This window comes from Neltuma alba, unplaced genomic scaffold, assembly GCF_004799145.2.
Source record: "Neltuma alba isolate B1F8T4 unplaced genomic scaffold, ASM479914v2 tig00011781_pilon, whole genome shotgun sequence".
Taxonomy (NCBI): Eukaryota; Viridiplantae; Streptophyta; class Magnoliopsida; order Fabales; family Fabaceae; genus Neltuma; species Neltuma alba.
The window spans coordinates 190,787-212,568 of NW_021636404.1; the positions used below are offsets into that span (position 1 = coordinate 190,787).

Genomic DNA, 21,782 nt, shown 5'->3' on the forward strand with positions numbered 1-21,782 from the left:
CATGGCCACTTTTCCACCTTCTTCTTGAAGAGCCCGGGACCGTAAGTAGAAGAAATATTTCAACAAGAAGAGGAAATTGTAATAATACAAAAAGGGTTACTGGAACACTAGCAAGTATAGGAACAGGAAGAATAACCCATAAATGTGATGAGTTATATTGCAACATGCTCATTATGGTTGCTGAAAAGGCAATCATCATAGTTGCAATAGACAAAAAAAGTGTAGAGAGGACTATTATCAATTTTCTAGGTAGTGAGTAAAGGAAGTCTTCTTCTGCATAGCGTTGTGTTAGGATCCCTAAAAATGTGAGCACGGAAGTAGTGGAAGAAAACAAGGAAAGGCATCTGAAATTAAGAAAACTTTAAATAACTTTTCCTTCATAAACATTGGGTACCCTGAATCCTGATTGTTCCCTCCGGGAACTGTCATAGCTACAGCAAACACAATGGTAACAATTAAGCCCCAACAACTGAACAAGAAGATGCTGTTTCCTTCATCCATTTTTCTCATTCAACCCTCAACCCCTTGTGGTTTTCTTTGAAAAATTGAGAGGCCTTAGCTCCTTGTCATTTACAAGTAGCCTTTGTCTAGGATCGACCACACTCTCTACAGCCTATGTTTAGAGAAAATAAATAAATAAACAATAAATAAAATACACAAAGTAGCAAAATAGAAGTTCTGATTAATTGTATATTAAAACATTTGATGCATATAGGATAACTCATTGTTATTCTTTCATTCTATGTGTATACAAACAATTAAGCTATGACATAAAATCAATTTACTTTTCTCGCTAGTTCACAATCAGCGAGTCTCAAGAGATGTGTCCGCGCATGGAAAAAAAATCCTCAAAGAAAAACATTTCCTTCATTAGTCAATTTCATTTTTTAATATCACACCATGCAATGAATCCTAATTATTAGCAGATGAAACACTCCATCCCACAAATCTTCTTTCCATTTCCCGTTGAATTTTACTCCTCTAATCCTTAATATAAGACCTAATTAACTAAATTGAGTAGATTAAGAATGTTAGTTAAATTAGTTGATATGATATATCTTTTCTAAAACACCCTAAGCATCTTTCTTAGTTCCCCCCATTTTCTCCCCTACTCGATTATTGTTGGGAAAATATTAATAGGATTAGTTTGAAAAAATTGATAAACATGTAAAATAAGTCTTATGTAAGACCTACATCAACTCTCCAATTAGTCGTATATTAATAAGAGTATCTCGTATTTCGGTAACCATTAGATAAGGCGAGCAGACCACATCACAAATAGGCTGGAATTGCGTGATTTTATGTTAGAAGAAAATCTAGTGTAGGTGTTAATATGAGTTATTAATGTCTTCCGGGCATGCGCAGAAAAGCAATAAATTTCATTTCTAACCTTAAACATTGCACTTCTCTTTGCATTTGTAAGGCGGCACCAGAGATGCGGTTAAGGTAGGAAGAAGGAGCCAACAAGGCTTCCGCGGGCAGCAAGTGATTTTTTGTGTCATTTGCTATCATTGCTGCCGCCATGTTCTTAAAACAAAAACTTCGGAGGAGGTTGAAAATCTTAGCTTTACGACATTCGACAGCCACGAAGAAAAAGGCCAAGTATGTTGAGTGACCAAAAGTGACTTGCGAGATTAATTTTGGGTTTGCCTTCGTCACTCTCAACAAAAACTCCGCTGCTTTTGCTGCTTCAATCATTGCTCCTCCATTAATACGCCTCTTCGCTTCATTCAAAAACATCAGATTCTCACAAACTAGTTTTAGAATTTCAGCTGCTTGTGCATACTGCAGCTTCATCTCGTATATTTCCTTCATTATTCCTGCACCATTGGTAACTCAAACACAGCTTCATGTTTTAATGATGAGAACTCAAAGACACAGATGGTTTGTTTGTGTGCATATACAAGTCTATCTCTTCTCTTGGGTCAAAGCTAGGTTAAACTTATTTAAACGCAGACACTGAGTAACTTATGCGTAAATTTAGGTTGAGACCTCTCAACATTCACAAATTAAGCTTATGAAGATTAATGGTATACCTGATTTTATGTGTGATAAATTAAATGAAAAACTTTACAAATTATAATCTACCATGTTCTATAATAATAGTTATATAATATTAATTGATTTCATCTTCTAAAGTGAGAGGAAATATTGTACCTTGACCAGCTTGGTTGCTCTCGCCTTCTTGAATATCTATGCAGAAATGCCCAGTCATTGTGGTTGATGGTGTTTTAATATCTTCCACCCAAAAGTGATCAAAGAAATGGGAAAACATAAGCTTCTTCAAATAATAATGCAATAAATAACTAGAAGTACAAGTAAATTACATAAAGAGTATTAATTAAGTACCGCCACCTCCTAATAAATTGAGGGATTGTTTTCTATCAAATGCAAAGTCAAATCAGGCGACAATACATAAATAGTATTTTTGGAAAAATTTTTGCCAGCATTATTTTTGGAAATACGTCAAAAAAGTTTCACCAAATTTTTAAAGAGCCTTATAATGGACCATGAAATTTTTTTTGAATGTATCTTAAGTTTTTTTCCCCCCAGACTAACCAACTGATCTGAACTGATGCTTCACGAAAAGAATGCCTCTCCCAACGTGCGTTTGTGTGTGTGTGTGTGTGTGTGTATGTTTTTTTTTTAAAAGAGGGTGTGATTTGAATTCAGTTCGCCTACTTACTTTCCGCTAGACCAAATAGCCTTGGGTAGAAATTATCTTACGTTATTGGACGTGTAGTGTAGTTATAATAGATACTGTTTTTATGCTAACAGTAGTAACAATGAATTATAAGAAGACAGCACTAGTTGTGAAAGGCGTTCGATATTCAATTAGGACGGATTAGGAATGAGAGTGTGTGTGTGTGTGTGTGAATAACCAAATATGGATTAATATCATCACAATTCACCATTTTGGTTAGTGAATAATTAAAAGGAGCGAACAATATATAGAGAATTGTAGCTAGGGGAAAACAGGGAGTGAAAAGTAATTAACATGTACTAACAGCGATAGGCCCATCGCTTCCAGAGGAAGTTGACTTTTGTTAAGAGAATATTCAGGAACATAGAATGCAATACGCTCAATTGTTGGGACCCCGTATGAGTCAGCAGCAAAAAGCAGCTCCGTGCATCGTTGGAGCAAATGCAAGGCAATATCTGTTATTATGTATCAAAATCATATAGTATGATGAGACGCAATGCCAAAATGAAAATGAAAATGAAACAAATATTATAATGCTTTAATTTGTGTATAACATTATATATATATTACCATATTGTCCAATTCTCAAACAGATATGGAGGAACGTAGGACCCACTTGGCCGTTTTCTGGTCTGAAGACTTGCAATAGTTGAGTGACAGAATAGAGATAACGTCCCATTAGCTTGTGGCCAGAAATAAAAGCCAAGGAAACAGGAATGGTCCAATTCCCTTGAGCTGGAATTGTGAGTGCAATGCTATTTTTGTTGACCAAGCATCTTGCAACTGGGATGGCGCCGCCATGCGATGCAGCTATGGCAAGAGGAGTAAAACCAGAAGCATCGCGTATTACAAGATATTCCTGTGCAACTAATGCCACCAGCTCCTCTACTATGCGTAGATGCCCAAACTTTGCTGCCACATGAAGAGGTGTTCCGCCCATTGAAGTTGCAAAATCTACGTTCAGTACCTGAGGATGGCGATCAATGAATGCTTTCACGGCCGACCAGTTGTTCTCAGATATGGCCTTGTACACAATGCCCATCTCTAATTCATCTACTGCTGTAATCACCAAAACACACGCATTATATTAATTAAGAGAACGGATATAGTATATAGATAAATCCAATGAGAATGATATTGAAAGTGGGAATCATGTAGTAATATTCCCTATCCCTCGCTCAATCCACTTCCAAAATGCCGATCAGTGAGGGATAATATATGACCTTCGATACTTAGCTAGTTTGATGTTCAACTTAGTACAAGACTTTAACTTACTTTGTCTTTTATATTTATCTATTTTTCCTAAGATAGTCCTTGTATTAGTTGCACAGGTTAAATGTCTTTTCAAGTAACAATTCTAGCTAATATACATAATTATTAGTAAGGATATTTTAAGAAAGATAATACCTATTTATTACAAATAACTAACTTAACCAATTTTCTTACCCTATGTTTGGTATGAGGGAATTGGAAGGGAGGGGAGGTGAGGAAAAATTTTAATGAGTTTGATTTTAAAAATTGGAGAGGTGGGGTTATAAAATTTTGATAAAGAAAAAACATAAAATAAGAGTTTTAAAGTTTTTGACCCCCTCTTTCAATTTTTTAAATCGAGTTCATTAAAATTTTTTCTCCCCTTCTCTTCTCTCCATTTTTATCCTATCAAACGGACTATTAATCTACTCAAATTAGTCAAGTAGCTTTTACTTTAGATACACAAACATATATCAACCCACAAATCATATGCATTTTTATATCTGAGCGTACAGAATTGAATATTCATTCACTCCGCTACATCTAAAGAAATAATATAGCCTTGAACACAATACGCACCCGTATCTAAATCTTGTTCCTCTCTCCTCATCACTGTAATCACGAACTCTTACAGTTTGAGAAATTAAAATACACATTTCGGCGAAATAAACAAATATATTAATTGCGCTTACCAGTTGTTGCTTGCTCCATAAGAATTTGTTGTGGCTATATATGGCTTGTTACTTCTTTTTCAATCAGCTCGCTAGCACTTCGCTAGCTCTGCACACATTCTGTATTTATAGCCTTTTCGTTTATACCCTACGTGAACGTATTGCTCAAGATATTTGATAGATAACTGGGGACTAAGTAAAGGATCGTGATGTCACCAACAAGAAAAAGAAAAAAAAACTCGAAAGTTCAAGTACAGCACACCATATGCTTTAAGTTCCTTTAAATTGAAAGCAATAGGTCTCAAGCAGACAGGAAGCAAGGAATGGGGAAAAAAAAAAAAAAGAGGCACAAAAGTGGTTACGAATTGCGGAATGCTTGACGTGGCACAATCTGGAGCGTTGGTGAAGCAAACCGCTTGGATTTGAATTGATAATCATCAATTCACTAAAATGCGCCATATCATCCTCTGCAAATCTCTGCTTTCAGTAATTTTTGCACCAGAGTTCTAAACCTCTCCATCATGTTTCACTGTTTATGCCTGTTTGGATTTGGGCTAATTAAGCTGAGTATATGCCCTGGTTCGCTACGATTTCAATACGCATGACTTAAAATAACGTAAACTTTTTATTGTTTCAACCATTAATTAGTAGGCATCAACGACATTTTCTTATCACAAAGGTTATCAACGTATGTACTATAAATAAACAGTCAAACATGACGGAGAAGTTTATTTTTGAATAATACTATAAATAATTAAATATTGATAGTATTGATCATTTCCCAAACTATAAAACTATAATAAATTAACTTCTCAACTACCCCTCTTCCTCTCTCTCTCTCTCTCTCTCTCTCACATAAACAATTAATTCAGTTAATCAACGTTTCTCTCTTTCTCTGGTTGGTGTATTTAATTATTGTGCAGAAGGAAAAAGCTGTGGCTAAGCTGGTGATTGAAGCCGTGGATGCACTTTTAGAATCTGATCACTTTTAGAGTTGTGGAGGGAGATATCCTCAAGGATTTCAAGTCCCTGAGTTTTACCTTGCACGCAATTCCAAAGGATAAAGGGAGTTTGGTGCATCTTATTGTGGAATATGAGAAGCTGAAAGGTCAGAGCGAATCGCTCGATCTCTCTCTCTTGTGTTGTTATTTACAAATCAAGTGTAGCAAAAACTAGTAAAGTATAGGAAACAATTCTGACTTGATATTTAACAATTTTCAGGTTCTGTATGTAAGATTTTCTCTAGAAGATATGCGACATTTTAGTGAATTGATGATCTTCAATTCAAATCCAAGCCATTTGCTTCACCAACGTTCCAGATTGTGCCACGTCAAACGTTCCCCCATTTCGTAAATATCTTTGGCTTTTGTTTCCATTCCCTTCTTCTTGTTGTTTTCCTTTTCTTTTGTTTTTTGTTTTTTAAAACAACCGTTCCTTGCTTCTTGTCTGCTTCAGATCTATTCCATTCAATTTAAAGGAACTTAAAAAGCATATGGTGCTTTCATTCCTCCAGGGAAAGAATAGACCCGAGTCCCCAATCATATAATACTCTCTTGTGTAAAAGGCATTTAGATTTTAAATGCTCTCATCTAAGGTGTAGAAGCTAATCAATTAAAGTTTGATTTTAATCCTAAATATATGATTCTAAGCTTTATCTCTCACATTTTTTTTTTTCAAACTAACTTAATTGATTAATACTGGGCCATCAGCAGTATTACCAATCAAATTCAAATAGATACAAGACATTTGCTATACATGTGTATTTTAAAAAGAATCATGTCAGATCAATTTGTAATCATTAATTAATATCTAATTTTCTTAGTATATTCAAATTAGTAGTTAAGTAGCTTTTACATTAAAAACTGAGTTGAAGGTTTTCGGGCATACCTGGAGTCTGCAATAAAGTCAGGTTGCCACGCGGAGATCCGATCACGGTGACGGAGTCGGATTTGGGAGACACAGCAAACACACTGGAGTAAGGGAAGATGAGGAAGAGTGAACTAAGAAAGGAGAAGGGAGTCTGGAGCACGAAAAAGGATCTCACGTTTTGGCCCTTTTTCTCCGGATAAAACCGTTTCTTAACTCCCCCCTTTTTCAAATAAAAAACCGTCTCCTCCCACCTGCAATCATTCCCTCCTTTTTTGCTAATCATATAAAATGGCAAAAATTACAGTTAAAGACCCAAGAGTTTTGTTATTTACACTAGAGTCCCAAATGATAAATGGGCTTGGGTCCAATCCACTAAGGGTGGACTGGCCCATTTTCTTACATCTCCCACTCACACTTGGTGGATTAGATGTCGCGGGTCTAGTCTCTTCACCTTCCCTCAATTTCATACTTAGTGCTTTGCCGTGACCGCGTGGGCATGACGTCTTCGCTTGGGTCCTTGTACTAGAAATCCCTTTTAAAGGATCAGCACAAGTCACCCTCTCCTTTGTGTAGCCTGAATTTTAAAATTATGCCTCAGATGTCCTAGATTTACTTATATACACTTTTCCACGGTAAATCTAATCCCTCTCGAGTCAATGGTTAACTCAGATTACCTTTCTCTTATGTCTAGTATCCACACTTATGACCACAAAATGTCATAAGGGACATGTCACAGACACTAGCATAGGTGTGTATATCATAGTCAATCTTCCTTTCGCCCAAATATCACTTTGAAATGAATCAGTCGCTTTCTTAGCATACTACCTTAGATCGCATCAATCATGACCATAGGACATATGCCAAAGTAGCAGTCACTGAAACATATCTTCATGATATTGTCAAAGTCAAAGGACACCAATAGGAGGATAATTCCTCCCTGGGACTCACACAGCAATGAAGCAGGGATCTTTCACTTGCTTCCCTTTTGCGGTTCTCTCAGCACATGTGGTATGAAACACATGCTACGGTGTTACTCTTTTACTATAAGAGCGTATGTCGATTTATATTTATTATTAACACTGTACAGACTTAGGTCCAGACACACTTAGTATCTAAACCCAAATTCTTCAACTCTGCTCATTGTTATGACGTCGACGTTGAAGAGTTTGTTGTCTGGCTACAGGTATTATGGAAGTGGGATTCCAAACTTCGATCCAGCTTTATTAACGTGGATCTCATCTTGACTTGCTACACTTTAGTCAAGGCGACATAAGGTTTGTGTTTCTTCTCTACCATATCAGCATTCATTGCTGCTTTACTGGTGAACACAAATGTCTCATCTTTGTTCACTCCACCTGAGTGTCAAAGGCAGTTGCCCGTGTGAGAGAGCCAACCTTTTTAACCTGTACGACATACTAGACATTGTATACTTTCGGACAGACACATAAAGTGATAACGAAATACAATTTCATTAATGAGGCATTCATATTACACTTTATGTATGCCAAGGGCTTGTACATGTTCTTTAAAAACTTTTTCGCCTATTGGCTTTGTCAAAGGATCTGCTACCATACATTTAGTTGAAATATATTGTACAGTAACAATCTTTTGTGCTATGTAATCTCTAACAAAATTATACTTGATGTCAATGTGCTTGGTTTTGCTGTGATATTTAGGATCTTTGGTATAGGCTATGGCTGCAGTATTGTCACAGTATACCATCACCGGATTGGTACTCTCGTTTCCAAATCCCAGGTGTTCTATAAATCTCTTCAGCCATAAAGCCTCTTGCACTGCTACAGTGCATGCCACAAACTCAGCTTCTATTGAATGTAAGGCAATGCACGTTTGCTTCTTGCTACTCCAATATATGGCGCCATTGTTGAGCAAGAAGGTATAACCTGAAGTTGACCTTCATTCTTCTTCATCTCTGCCTACATCAGCATCGGAGTACCCAACAAGACGCAGATCACTTCGTTCGTAGCACAATGCATAATTGGAAGTGCCCTTTAAGTATCTCAAGATCCTCTTCACTGCTTTCCAATGCTTTTCACCGGGGTTAGACTGGAATCTGCTCACCAGTCCCACTGCATAATAGATGTCTGGTCTTGTACACATCATTGCGTACATCAGACTACCAACAGCACTGGCATATGGAACTCTTTCCATCTTTCTTTTATCAGATTTGGTTTTGGGACACATGTCAGAACTCAAAGCCACTCCAGTAGCAACAGGGGTACTCATGGGATTGCAGTCTTTCATGTTAAATCGCTCAAGAATCTTGTTGATGTAATTCTCTTGTGAAAGAGAGAGGATTCGTTTTGAACGATTTCTTTGGATTTTAACTCCAAGTATGTATTCTGCTTCACCCATATCTTTCATTTCAAAATTCGATGAAAGCCATTCTTTAATAGCCACCACCAAATCTAGACTATTTCCGGCTAATAGTATATCGTCTACATATAAGGATAATATGACAAAATTACCCTCAAACCGCTTTATGTAGACGCAGTGGTCTTCCTCTATCATATGGAAGTCATATGAGGTTATTGCTTTGTGAAACCTCAAATACCACTGTCTGGATGATTGTTTCAATCCATAAATGGACCTTTTAAGTTTACAAACTTTATTTTCTTTTCCTTTTTCAATGAAACCTAATGGTTGTTCCATATAGATTTCTTTATCCAGATCACCATTCAGAAATGCGGTTTTTACATCCATCTGATGTAATTCTAAATCTAAACTGTTTACTATTGCCAGAATGAGTCTAATAGAATTGAAACGCACAACAGGTGAGAATGTATCTTCATAATCTATTCCTTCCTGTTGTGTGTACCCCTTTGCCACTAATCGAGCCTTGTATTTGTCAATTGATTCATCCACTTTTCTTTTAATTTTGAGAACCCACTTGTTCCCAATGGCTTTACGCCCTTTTGGAAGATCAACTAACACCCAAACTTGGTTCTTTTTCATTGAGTCCATTTCTTCTTCCATAGCTTTCATCCATTCATCTTTTACAGGACCTGACAAGGCTTCTCGTACAGAATGGGGCTCATCATCCCCTTCTGGAGTAACTAAGAGAGATTCGCCTTCTATTTGAAAACGTCTTTTGGGAACACTTTCCTGTTGGAAATTGTGCCCTAGGGGCTAATCATTATGTTTTGAACATTGTTAATTTATGAATTTATTAATTACGTTATCATATTATTTGCATGTTTACTGTGATGACTATCCTTGGATAACTCATGGTTTATCCTAAATATCCCTGGTCGGTCATCTATGTGGGAGCAAAGATGAAATAAGACCAGTATGATTTTAAAGATATATAGAGATATAAATTAAAGTCATAGGCACATGTAAGAGTACAAGGTGTTGGACCGACCCGCTATGAGAGAGCTGCATGGGTTAAGTCATAAGCTTCTCTCATATACAAACCATGTCACTGTGCCCTTTGACCTGAGATCATCATGGATTCATACATGAGAAACGCTTAGCTTTGACCTAGTCAAAAGTCACTTTTGACCGAGTGATCATAAAGACTATGTTCAGGCTTAGTGGTTTTTTTCATGCGGAGGAATGTGAATGGTCAAGATGGAATTTGTCCCTCACATTCGTAGAGAGACATTACTGGGCCCCTCGATGAGTGAGTCTGAGAAATGTATGGCCATACTATAATGGAAAGGTAGTTCCGTTTCTATACTTAGACTACTCAGGGATCGAGAAAGTAATGGTCATGAATAGGAGGATGACGTTCTCCATGCCTCATCCATGACCAAAATGTCATGTGACAAAAGGGACGTGATATGGTTGTATGAAAGGTTACATCGTTCAACGATCCTCATATGATTTGGGTAGTCGTGATGTCTTGCTAGAGACCGCTTACGACTTGTGAGTTATTATAGTTAATGGCCCACTACCAACTTCATATGGGCCTACAGGGTTGCACACAAAATAGCCCAACACGAGTTATGATGTCCAGATTCATTGAATCTAAGATATGTCCAGATTCAATGAATAATACAGGGTGGACGTGTGTGTATATATATATATATAAATTCGTATATATATATTATATAAATATAAGAGATATTAATTGTTAGATTTAATTTATAAGGATAAATTAAATATATATAAATTAATTCCGTCATCTCTTTATTAAATAAATAGGTGAATTAAATCTGTGAGACGGATTTAATTTAAACCATATTTATTTAATTGTTCTCTTATCTGATTAGACAATATTTGATATTGTATTAATTTCGGAATTAATTTAGAGTTAATTTCGAAATTAAATATTATTCATTAAACCTATAGCATCCTATATATTTGATATGAGGAGCTAGGGTTTTAAGAGTGAGAGTACCAACAGATAAGAGACGGCCTAAGAGAGATAAGAGTGGACGGATTCTCTGAAAACCCTAGACAGACATAGAAGCTAGCACGTCGTTCAAGGTTGAGGGCTACTCGTGTGGATACCGGTAGAGGAAGCCGACTGGAGTTGTCGACTTCGAACGACAAAGGAGGCAAGCAGAAGCATCCGGAACGGCCGAATCATCAAGTCACCAGGAAATCGAACACCGAAGGTAATGCCTCTTACTACCTGACTTAAATGCGATCGGTAGATCCGGGCAAGGGATTGAAAGTTTTAAAATTTTAAGTTTTTCCGCTGTGCGTCGTCTTTCAATTCCCTTCATTTCCCTGTTACTCCTTCTAACGGGAGCTATTTGCTTATCTTTCTTTCTTTGTTCAGGTCTTGGTGTTGACCTTTCTTGGCTCCCACTCAGATTGGCACACCTAGACAATTCTGGTCTGTCAATTTGTTCTGCACTGACTTGCTCCCGTGTCTCATAAAGAGATACAGTGCGGTCAACATCTCCTCTTTTAGGAAATTCAGTCTCAATGAATGTGGCATCTCTTGATTCCATTTTAGTCACTGTTCCATCTTCGTTTTCACCTATAAAAACATATCCTTTAGATTGTTTAGAGTACCTTATAAAGATACATTTCTTTCCTCTAGGACCCAATTTCCCATGCTTGTGGGAATCATCATGAACATATGCCGCTAACCCCCAAGGTCTTAGGACACTCAGATCCGGTTTGCGTTTTGTCCATAATTCATAGGGTGTGGAAGCGACTGATTTTGAGGGCACACGGTTAAGTATGAAGGTTGCCGTTAATAAAGCATCACCCCAATATGAAATTGGTAGGTTTGTTTGAGCCATCATAGACCTAACCATGTCTAGAAGAGTTCTATTCCTCCTCTCAGCCACTCAATTCTGTTGTGGAGTGCCAGGGATAATCAGTTGTCTAATTATCCCTTTTTCTTCACAGAGCTGTTTAAATTGATCAAATAAATATTCACGACCTCGATCAGTACGTAATGCTTTAATTTTACTGTCCATTTGATTCTCTACCTCATTTATGTATCGTCTAAAGCATTCAAGAGCTTCAGACTTATGCGAGATCAAATAGACATGACCATATCGTGAAAAATCGTCAATAAAGGTAATAAAATACCAAGCTCTGTGTCTCGCCCTCACACTCATCGGACCACAGATATCAGAATGGATTAATTGCAATGGATTTTCAGCTCTTGTTCCCTTACCGAAAGGTTTTCTAGTTGCCTTACCAGCTAGACAATTTTTACATAAGGACATTTCCATGTTAGGGATTGTACCCAACACTCCTTCTTTTGCTAGTTTAATCATTCTATTTTGATTAATATGTCCTAGTCTAGCATGCTAGATATTCATATCAGGATTGCTTGAAGAAATAGCAAAACAATCATGAGCGTTAAAACCAAAAGCAAGATCCATAACAAAAAATTTCTGGAATCTGAATGCTGAACCATAAAATTCAGAGTTGAAGGAAATGTCTGCAACTTTATCATGAAAATAAACATTAAACCCAAAGTCTACTAAGCAAATAACATAAATTAAATTCCGTCGGATGTCGGGAGCATGAAGCACATCATGGAGTATCAAGGTCTTTCCACCACGCAAAGCAAGCTTGCAGGTGCCAATGCCTCGAACCTCGATTCTCGCATTGTTCCCAATGTAAAGCCACTTGCTTTGATACGGCAATCGACGGTATTCCACGAAGGATCCCCGATCCCTGCTTACGTGGTCTGTGGAGCCTGAGTCTATAATCCAAGAAGAAGAAACAGGTTCTGTTAGAAAAACAGTACTAGAAACATATGAAACATGTGAATTCACATAATTCACTAATACCTTTTCGCTTTCAGCCTGTTTGGAACAGTCACGTGCGAAATGGCCCATTTGTTGGCAGGCGAAGCATTTGACTTTCTTCAGGTCTAGCTTCTTCTTCCCGCCTTTCTTTCCCTTCTTCTTAAATTGTTTCTTGCCCTTTTTAAATTGAGGACCGCCCTTCTTCCCTTTCTTTTGGGGCTTCTTGCCCTTTTAGAATTTGGGTTTAGATTGGGAAGTACCAGCATCCTCAGTTAAATAAGTCTGTCCAAAGCTCTTGTAAGCCTCTAGACGTTCATCTTCCAGCTCCAGATGCTTAGCTACATCATTAAAAGTGATGATGTTTTCATTGTGGGTTAGGTTGACTTTCATGTGCTCCCAACTTGCAGGGAGTGACCTGATGACAGCCTGCACTTGCTGCTCATCAGACAGGTTATGTCTAGCTTCCTTCAGTTCCCGGATCATATTGGCCATCTCTCTTAGATGTTGCTTCATAGGATTGTTTGGCTTGAGCTTATAGGTATCAAACTTAATCGTCAACCTTCTAAGCTTGGTCGTAGAGACTCCGCCAAACTTATCCTTCAATGCTATCCACATGGCCTGTGCAGTTTTGTGCGACTCAAACTCACACATTAGGTCATCAGCCATGGAGCTCAAAAGCGTGATTCTTGCTATGCTATTCTTCTTTTTCCAGGTTAGATATGCCTCTTGGTCTCTCCTGTGCTGGGTCGTGTTGCCAGCTTCAGGTTCAACCATAGCAGTGGTGAGAGGCTCTATCGCATCCTGTTCTTCTAGGATATACTGGACCTTTCGGTGCCAAATATCCCAGTTGTCCCCGTTAAGCTTTTCCCCTTTGTTCAATTCAGCAATTATGTTCTTGGTTGCCATTCTTAGTTCTGTGACAAATCTATCCCACATTAATCTATGTTCTCTTTGAAGAGAACCGAACCAAAGAACATTTCAGTTATATAGCACAATGAAGTATACAATGTAATGTGCCTATATTATCCTCGATCAGTAAATAATGAAATTACGAGATCTATGATCAGGAGAATACGTTTGTACCTCCCATCACACAGATACTAGTAATTATCATTATATTCTATCAAGAATACTATATAAGCACTTCAAAGATTGTAACCTTTAGAAGTCTCATCTTCTAAAAGCTCCCACTTATAAAAGGCATACATATGATATTCATAAATAATCATACAACAATAATTCAAGTAATTTCATTAAATGAAATAACATACTTAGTCTATTCACAATGCATGAAATCACAAATTCATGGCGAATACAAATGTTACATCATTTGATATGAACATAAATATAATCAAGCATTGCTTTTCTTAGGCTTCTAAGTTTGCGCGTTTTGTTCATAAAGGAGGACACTAGCTTTATGGCCCAAATCCAGTAAGACTTTCTTATGGGTTTGCCTTTAGATCCGCCTCTAACTCTTATTGCTCTTATGTACTCCATTATGACTCTAAGGAAGAATTCAGTATTCTTTTTATCCGTCATGTAATGGACGTAGCTAGCGAGCACGCCATTGATGCCTTTTATGTTTGTTAATTTAGCTGCATCTCTTTCAGCTATTCTCATAGCTAAAGCAGGGGTACAAGGTTGATCCACCTCTTCGCCTTCCTCTACTTCGGTTTTATTGGGAAGATCTAGTGAATCATTACAGACCAAATGAGGTTCGGTACGGAGGGGTTTAGTGGGAAATAAAGATTCTGACTCAGGTCCAGAATCCATTAACTCCTCCGGGATTTCTTGAGGAACCTCTTCAGGGTCCTCTTCAGGATCCTCATCCTCTGGTTCATGTTCTGGAACTGCATTATCAATGTATAAGTATTCCAATGAATCATCTTGGATATTTTTAGTGCTACTAGAAGCCTCTTGCTTCATTTTCACCTAGAACAAAATAATTTAAATTATTTTGAATATTCTGGAATTTATTTCCGCATGAAAAATACCAGAAAATACACTGAAAATACTCACAAATAGATCCTTAATTATCTCCAAAATTATCAAATTACATATCAAAATGAAGATCTTGATTTTAGGGATTTTTAGAGACAAACCGCACCTCAAACGGACTTCCCACGCGCCTACACGCGCCCCTAGAAGGAAAAATTAGCGAAAACTGGAAAAAAATATTTTCCCACTCGCATAGTCGGCGCATGTAATACACGCGCCTCCCTGCAGCTCGCCGCCGGTGACACGCGCCGAACCGGCGGCGTCCACGCGCCACGACCTGTCAGATGGTGGGCCCTACGTGTCCAGATGGCACGCCACGTGGCGGCACGCGCCACATGGCAATTCTGCTCCATTTTTTTTGGCACTAAAATGGTTTTTTTTTTTTGCTGTTTGGGCTCGGCCCATATCTGCCCCCAACCAAAAAAAAACTTGTTTTTTTTTTGGAATTTCTGGGCCTTAAATTTTTTTTTTTTAGTGGGGCTGTTTTTTTTTTTTTTAAGGAAGGCCAAAACGACGCTGTTTTGGCCCTGGAGGTTATCTTCAACCTCCAGCCGGGTCAACTTGACCCGGCTTCTGCAACCGGGTCGGGTCCGACGGACTCGTCGGACCCGATTTCTTCTCTCCTCCGTATCTCCGCCGTCCGGTGTCCGTTTTTAGTGTACTTTATGTCATTTTCTTCATTTTTTCGAGCTCTACGCAATGGGATAAATTTTGAAGCCTAAAAACTTGATTTTAAGCAACCCAAAAACGAACAAGCGTATGGCCAAAAAAAAATATACTGTATAAAACGATTTTTACAGAGGCAAAGAAGCAATCTAATATGTCTAAACATAAATATAAGACACAAAAACTATCATATTGGAAGTAAAATGGAGGATTTGCATAATATATTGAAGCAAATCACTTAAGGTGTACTGAAATGCCAAACTGTAAAAACGAATACGCAGAAGAACTCGGGCAGCGGAAGAAGAAAAGAAAAAATATAAACCTGAGCTCTGATACCAATGAAGGTTTTCGGACATACCTGGAGTCTGCAATAAAGTCAGGTTGCCACGCGGAGATCCGATCACGGTGACGGAGTCGGATTTGGGAGACACAGCAAATACACTGGAGTAAGGGAAGATGAGGAAGAGTGAACTAAGAGAGGAGAAGGGAGTCTGGAGCATGAAAAAGGATCTCACGTTCTGGCTCTTTTTCTCCGGATAAAACCGTTTCTTAACTCTCCCTTTTTTCAAATAAAAAACCGTCTCCTCCCACCTGCAATCGTTCCCTCCTTTTTTGCTAATCATATAAAATGGCAAAAATTACAGTTAAAGACCCAAGAGTTTTGCTATTTACACTAGAGTCCCAAATGATAAATGGGCTTGGATCCAATCCACCAAGGGTGGACTGGCCCATTTTCTTACATGAGTGAATAGTATTAAATAATTTAAACCATAAGAAATAATACGACAATAGCTATAAATATACAATGCGTCAGGAGCAGGTGAACTGTGAGGCAACTACGAAAGAAGATACCACATGGTACGTAAGACAATAGAGTTGTTCCCCTACAGCACTATCTTTTTTAATGTGTGCCTTTTTTGAAAGAAAAGGTCAAGTTTGTTTTCTTTTTCTTTTCGGTAACACATAATCACGATCCTTTTCTTGGTACCCGTTATTATCTGAGACCATACGAACACGCAAGGAATAAACGAAAAGCGAGCCTATAAATATAGAATGTGCAAAGAGTTAGTGAGGTGTGAGAGCTAGCTGAAAGACAAGAAGCAACAAGCCATTGCCACCTTGGCAAGGGCAATCAGTCTTGTTTCTTTAGCTGAAATGCATATTTTAAATTTCTCAAACTGCAAGAACTGGAGATTACAGCGATGAGGAGAGAGAGGTACAAGATTTAGACATGGGTGCTGTGTTCAAGGCTGTATATTAGTATTTGCTTAGATGTAGCGCACTTAGCGATTATTTAATTCTGTACGTGTTTTTTTCAAGTTTGTCTTCTTCTTGATTTTTGGCTCTTTTTCTTTTTGGTAACATATCTTAAACCATACGAACGCGCTTGGAATAAACGAATAGGCTATAAATATACAGAACGCATGAAGCGTAATATCCCAAATTTTGAAATTAGAAATTTATAAGATGTTTGAGAGGCATAAATATTTAGTTAAGGTCTCTGGAAATAATTATTCTATAGAAGCTTATTATTGAGTAGGAAATATAGAAAAATGAAGAAGGAATAAGTATTAAAAATTTATAGTGGTCCAAAATAACTCATAAATAATTACTTTGGGAGATAAATGTGTTTATCAAAAGAATAAAAAAGGAGAGATAATTTAAAATTTAATTTTCTAAATTAACAGCTATTTTTTTGAGAAATTCAAGAGAAATAGCTATAGGTTAATTTTTAGCTCAAAAATTTTAGAAAAGTTATTTTATAACCTAACAAAGTAAAATAAGAAACAAAACTCTTATAAGTTGCTAAATACTCCTCCGGTCCTTATTATAAGACCCCATTTGACTTTTTATTTGGTCCTAATTATAAGACCCCAATCCATTTTGTCTATTATATTTATGTATTTTTTTCCAAGATAATCCTTCTAATAATGATAGTTTTAGCTAATATATTTAATTAGCAAGGATATTTTAGGAATGACAACACTTATTTATTATAAATAACCAACTTAACTTACTTCCTTAATTTTATCAAATAAGTCAATTGGGTTTTATAATTAAGACCGGAGGAGTATTATTTTTTTTAAAATTATCTAAGATAAAAGGTAAAAATTTAGGAAATGACAGAGTTGAGATAAAAATTAACTTATAACTGTATTTTTTTTTTAACCCCCAACCGTATGCGTCCCCTCCCTTCTCATTATCACGCGACTACCTCGCGTCCTCACCCCCAGCACTCTTCCTCTTCGACCCCCCTTCCCATTTCCTCCCTACCTTTGTGCCACCTCTCCCTTCTGCCCTTAGCTTGTGTAGCACGATTCACTCCTCCTTGATACGATTCGTGTCCAAGAAGCCTAGTGGCAGTATATAGAGGGAGACCGAATGGGACTGGGGGGAAACAGAGCAAGAGAGCTCGAGAGAGGTTGAGAGAGCAAGAGGAACCGGAGATCGGGGAGGAAGACAAGGCAATCGGGAAGGACTCAAGCCACTTGCAAGTTGGCCATTGAACCAAGGTGAGCCTCCTGATTCTTCCTCTATCTTCCATTTCTTCGATTGGGTATTGATTTAAGGGGGAGAGACGATTAAAGTTGAAGCAAGATAATAGATAGGATATCTGATTAAATTAAGAGTAGGTACTGTTTGAAATTTGGTTTGTCGCGAATGAATCTTGAATAGCTGATTAATAGATACATAAATGAGGGTTATGTGATTGATTATGTTGAGAATGAAGATGATTTATGAACTCCTACTCTCTGTTTTCGTGGGTATGGCAACGGGTTCTGTGAATTTAGTGCTAGGGAAAAGCGATAGCTTAGTAACAGATATAAAATCAGTGACCTGCGGCTGTTTTGATGCCTAACGTATGGCTGCATGTTGATTACTGTGTCTGATTGATGACCTCTGAAACCGGTTTGTGTTCTTTGTGGTGTAGCTTTGTGTTCTAATAGGAAAAGTTGAAAGAAGCAAGATTCATAAATCTGATGTATGAATGTACATATTTTTACCCGTATGTGTGTGGTTGGATAGTGACTGATGAATTAAAGTTTTGAAGATGGGAAATTATTAAGGACTTGCTGTTTGCTATTCTTCAACGTTTAGCAAGTGTTTTTTTAAATGGTTAAATTTGTGTTGTAAGTGTTGGAATGCTGATTTTTATTTAAAAGCTGGAAAGCAATCTCAGAAAAAGAAAACTGGTATTGTATACGATTATGTGACGCTGTGGCTTACTTAATTGGGCCCTTGAAGCTGCAATATACAGGCTACAGTTCAGTGACTTTAAATGCTAAACCACCATTTTAGATGGTTAAGTTATTCTTGGAGGCATTAAAATGATAGCTGAAGTGATATTCATAAAGATGGAAATTCAGATTTATAAGTGATGCTGTCAAAATGACCGAATTAGTTGATGAATTAAAACTAATGATACTTTTCTTCCATTGTTTTAGTAGCATATATACGTATGCTGCTATGAAACTTATGAAGATACTCATATTGTTAGAGATGGGACTGATGTTATGTCCAAATGACAGTGTAAGAGAGATAAAATTGCCTAGCGGGAATAACTAATTTAAGCATTAAGATAATGATTTAAACATTATTTGGATCTGGGAAATAATTTCAGATTGGGAGTAACATTATTTGGAGCATTGTCGGGAAATTAGGGAATGTCTAAATAATTAAAATTTTGATATATCAGAGTCTTTATGTGTATGATAATGAGCTTAATGAATTGAAATGTCGAAGTGGATAGAATATACTTCCATGAGATTGACGGTTCTTGTGTATGTATATATACGAGTTCTGTTTAATGCTCCCTTGTAATAAATAGCTGTCTCAATGTTTTGAATTTGGTAGTTGATTGAAGTCTATTGTTTTATGCCTCTAGATGTATAGTAACTGCTCCAAATGGTTTGATGGTGTGTGGACACATTAATATGATGATTTGATCATTAAACGATATTTCTAATCTAGAAACAATTAAATAACGAAGAAGATTGACAAGGGTCTTGGAAGAAATGCATTAAGTATCTCAAGGCTTTATTGGGTTAAATTGATGAAGTAGAATGAAGAAATCAGGCCTATTCGTTCCCCTTCTTGTTTCAGGTTATATAGTGCTGCTATTTGAAGCATTTTGATGGTTAAAAGTTAATTACGAACTTGTAAAAATATGGGTAAAGCAAGTGAATACAAGGTGGTGTATAAGAATGCGTGTAATGGACTTGCTTGTTCTTGTTTCTAGTTGCTGAAATTGAATATTATTATTATGAAATATTTTTGCACAAGTTGATGAATGACACTGTCAAATAGTGAATTGTTACCTTATATGTCATGGGGCCCATGTTAAATTAAATGCTTAGAGGTCAGAAGTTGAAAAACTCCTTGTTGATTAATATCAGTATGTGTTACAAAGCCAAGGTGACGTGTTGAAGCTTGAAATTAGACATGAGTTGTTGTTTGGTTGGTTCTTGATGTTAAATGAGGGTCTTAAATGCTTGACATATATGTATTCGGTGCTGTGATACATGGGAAACAGATGCAAGTTGATGTGTAATTGTAAATAAATTCAAATATTTTAAAGATTGTAAACGGTTACTAACCGTTAGGAGCATTAGTTAGTAGGCATTAGTTGTCAGGCACTTCATACTTCAACCTAGGCCTATAAATAGATATGAAAGGGTATCCAATAGTACGATATATTGATTTTCAGGAATACACAGTGCACTATTCAGTAATGCTTTCTGTTTTCTCTCCGTCTTCTCTAAATCTCTCTGCCTACTTCCTATCTTCCCCTGTCTCGCTCCCTCTCTGAATCTCTCTTCTATCCCTCTTTTTCTATTTCTATTCTATCAGTGGTATCAGAGCCAGTCTTTCCTCGGCATTACCCACAAAATTTAGCTTGGTTTATGGTACTTACTCGTGGCCAGACAAGAATTATGGAAGAACGACTTCGGCTACGGCACATTCGACAACAGGGCTCGGTAGCTGACTTCAACGATACGTTTGATTCCTTCTCCGCCAAACTTGATTTACCAGAAGACTACCTCATTGATGCATATGTTTTTGCATTGAAGGAAGAAATCGCTGACTCGGTTCGACTATTTAGACCAAGTACTATGCGTCAAGCCCGATCATTTGCAAGAACACAAGAGATATGCTTGCAATGGCAAGCCGAGAAAGCAAGAAAAGCCTTGGATGTCCAGAGCAAGCAGATGACGCCGCTGCTAGTGAAGAACAACACCCAAGAAGAGTGTTATGAGTTGCCAGATGCATCACCCACCCAAGAAGAATGTGACGGCAAGTTCAAGGTAGGCCAAGAACTATTGGCACGTGACATTAACGTCAAGAAGGATCTTCCGTCTGAGGCTGGGAGCACAGACGTAAGCCTGAGCGTCTGCAAAGAAGCTTCCTCTGCCTTTGTTTCGTCTGAAGTTCGTAGTGGCGGACTCATGAAGGCTCCCCGGTGCGTTATTGAAGATGGGCAAGAAAATGCCGGAAAGACCCAAGAAGCTATAAGCATCGAAGACGTACCCAAGGCAATAACAGAAACCACAAGTTCCTTTGGCTATCGCTTTAGAGTCTCGGGTGCGACAATGCATCACAAAGATTTGAGGATGACTTCGAACGGAGTTGGGATCACAACGCATGGGTTTTCCTTTGTTCTTCGCAACCTAGGGACTTGGAAGTACATGGAAACTGCGACTGCAATTGATGGGTTTGTGCGACTCGATCTTGAGGGCGGCGTACAAGAACCTTCGCACGAAATGGACACAATGGAAGTGACAGCTGGGTCGCGCAATATGACTTCAAGCTTTGCCTTCCTTCGGAAATTTCAGAGTGGGTTGCATAGTATATCTCCAAGCTTGGCACCATCACCTTTTATGTCAGCTCCCTCTTCGATGCTATGTTCTGTTTCTTCCTTGTCAACTTCTATCTTTGATTATCCTTCACCGTTCATTTCTGTTCCTCCTCGTGTCGGCCATGTTTTGACGAAGACGCAGAACTTCCTGCAGCTTTGGTGCTTAAGTGAGACTTCCCAAGCGGCGAAAACGAGTACAGACCAGGACTTGAATACGTGGCCGTATATTTCTCATGTTGAAAAGTCAAGGAGACAACTGGCATTTATTTCTTTGAAGTTGCAGTGGGTTTTCTTGAAATTCTACGAACTGAATGTCATAAGTGGAAGCCAGCTATCATCCATCATTGATTCATGGGTTCATGGGTCATCTAAAAAGGCCGAAGTCATTTGCATGAGCCCATTGATAAGGAAATTTCTCACATGGGCTTTACTTTTTCAATTTGCCCCCATCCATTTGTTCATTCTAATGTGGTATAGAGGACGATTGATCCAAATGCTCTTGGGGTCAACTGTAGAACTATTGCTACACTTTCTAGCAGCTGTTTTCAGAGTTTAATGCCCGAGTCCTTGGCGTAATT

At 37.8% G+C, this 21,782-nt stretch overlaps 1 protein-coding gene across 1 annotated transcript; it reads right to left on the reverse strand.

The window, feature by feature from the left end:
- Positions 1 to 361: 361 nt before the first annotated feature.
- Positions 362 to 3,746, reverse strand: LOC114717901 (uncharacterized). The gene is made up of 5 exons (XM_028903125.1): positions 3,275 to 3,746; positions 3,009 to 3,159; positions 2,158 to 2,306; positions 1,391 to 1,820; positions 362 to 431 (listed from the first exon to the last, which is right to left on the reverse strand). Exons 1-5 carry the CDS (start codon positions 3,744 to 3,746, stop codon positions 362 to 364), a joined length of 1,272 nt encoding a protein of 423 aa, XP_028758958.1.
- Between the last annotated feature and the right edge of the window lie 18,036 nt (positions 3,747 to 21,782).

Coding starts and splice junctions, on each gene's coding strand:
- LOC114717901 (XM_028903125.1), bottom strand. CDS start 3,746: ATGGGCATTGTGTACAAGGCCATATCTGAGAACAACTGGTCGGCCGTG. Junction 3,160..3,274: donor TTTGAGAATTGGACAATATG/GTAATATATATA, acceptor ACATAATAACAG/ATATTGCCTTGCATTTGCTC. Junction 1,821..2,157: donor GAGCAACCAAGCTGGTCAAG/GTACAATATTTC, acceptor CCAATGGTGCAG/GAATAATGAAGGAAATATAC.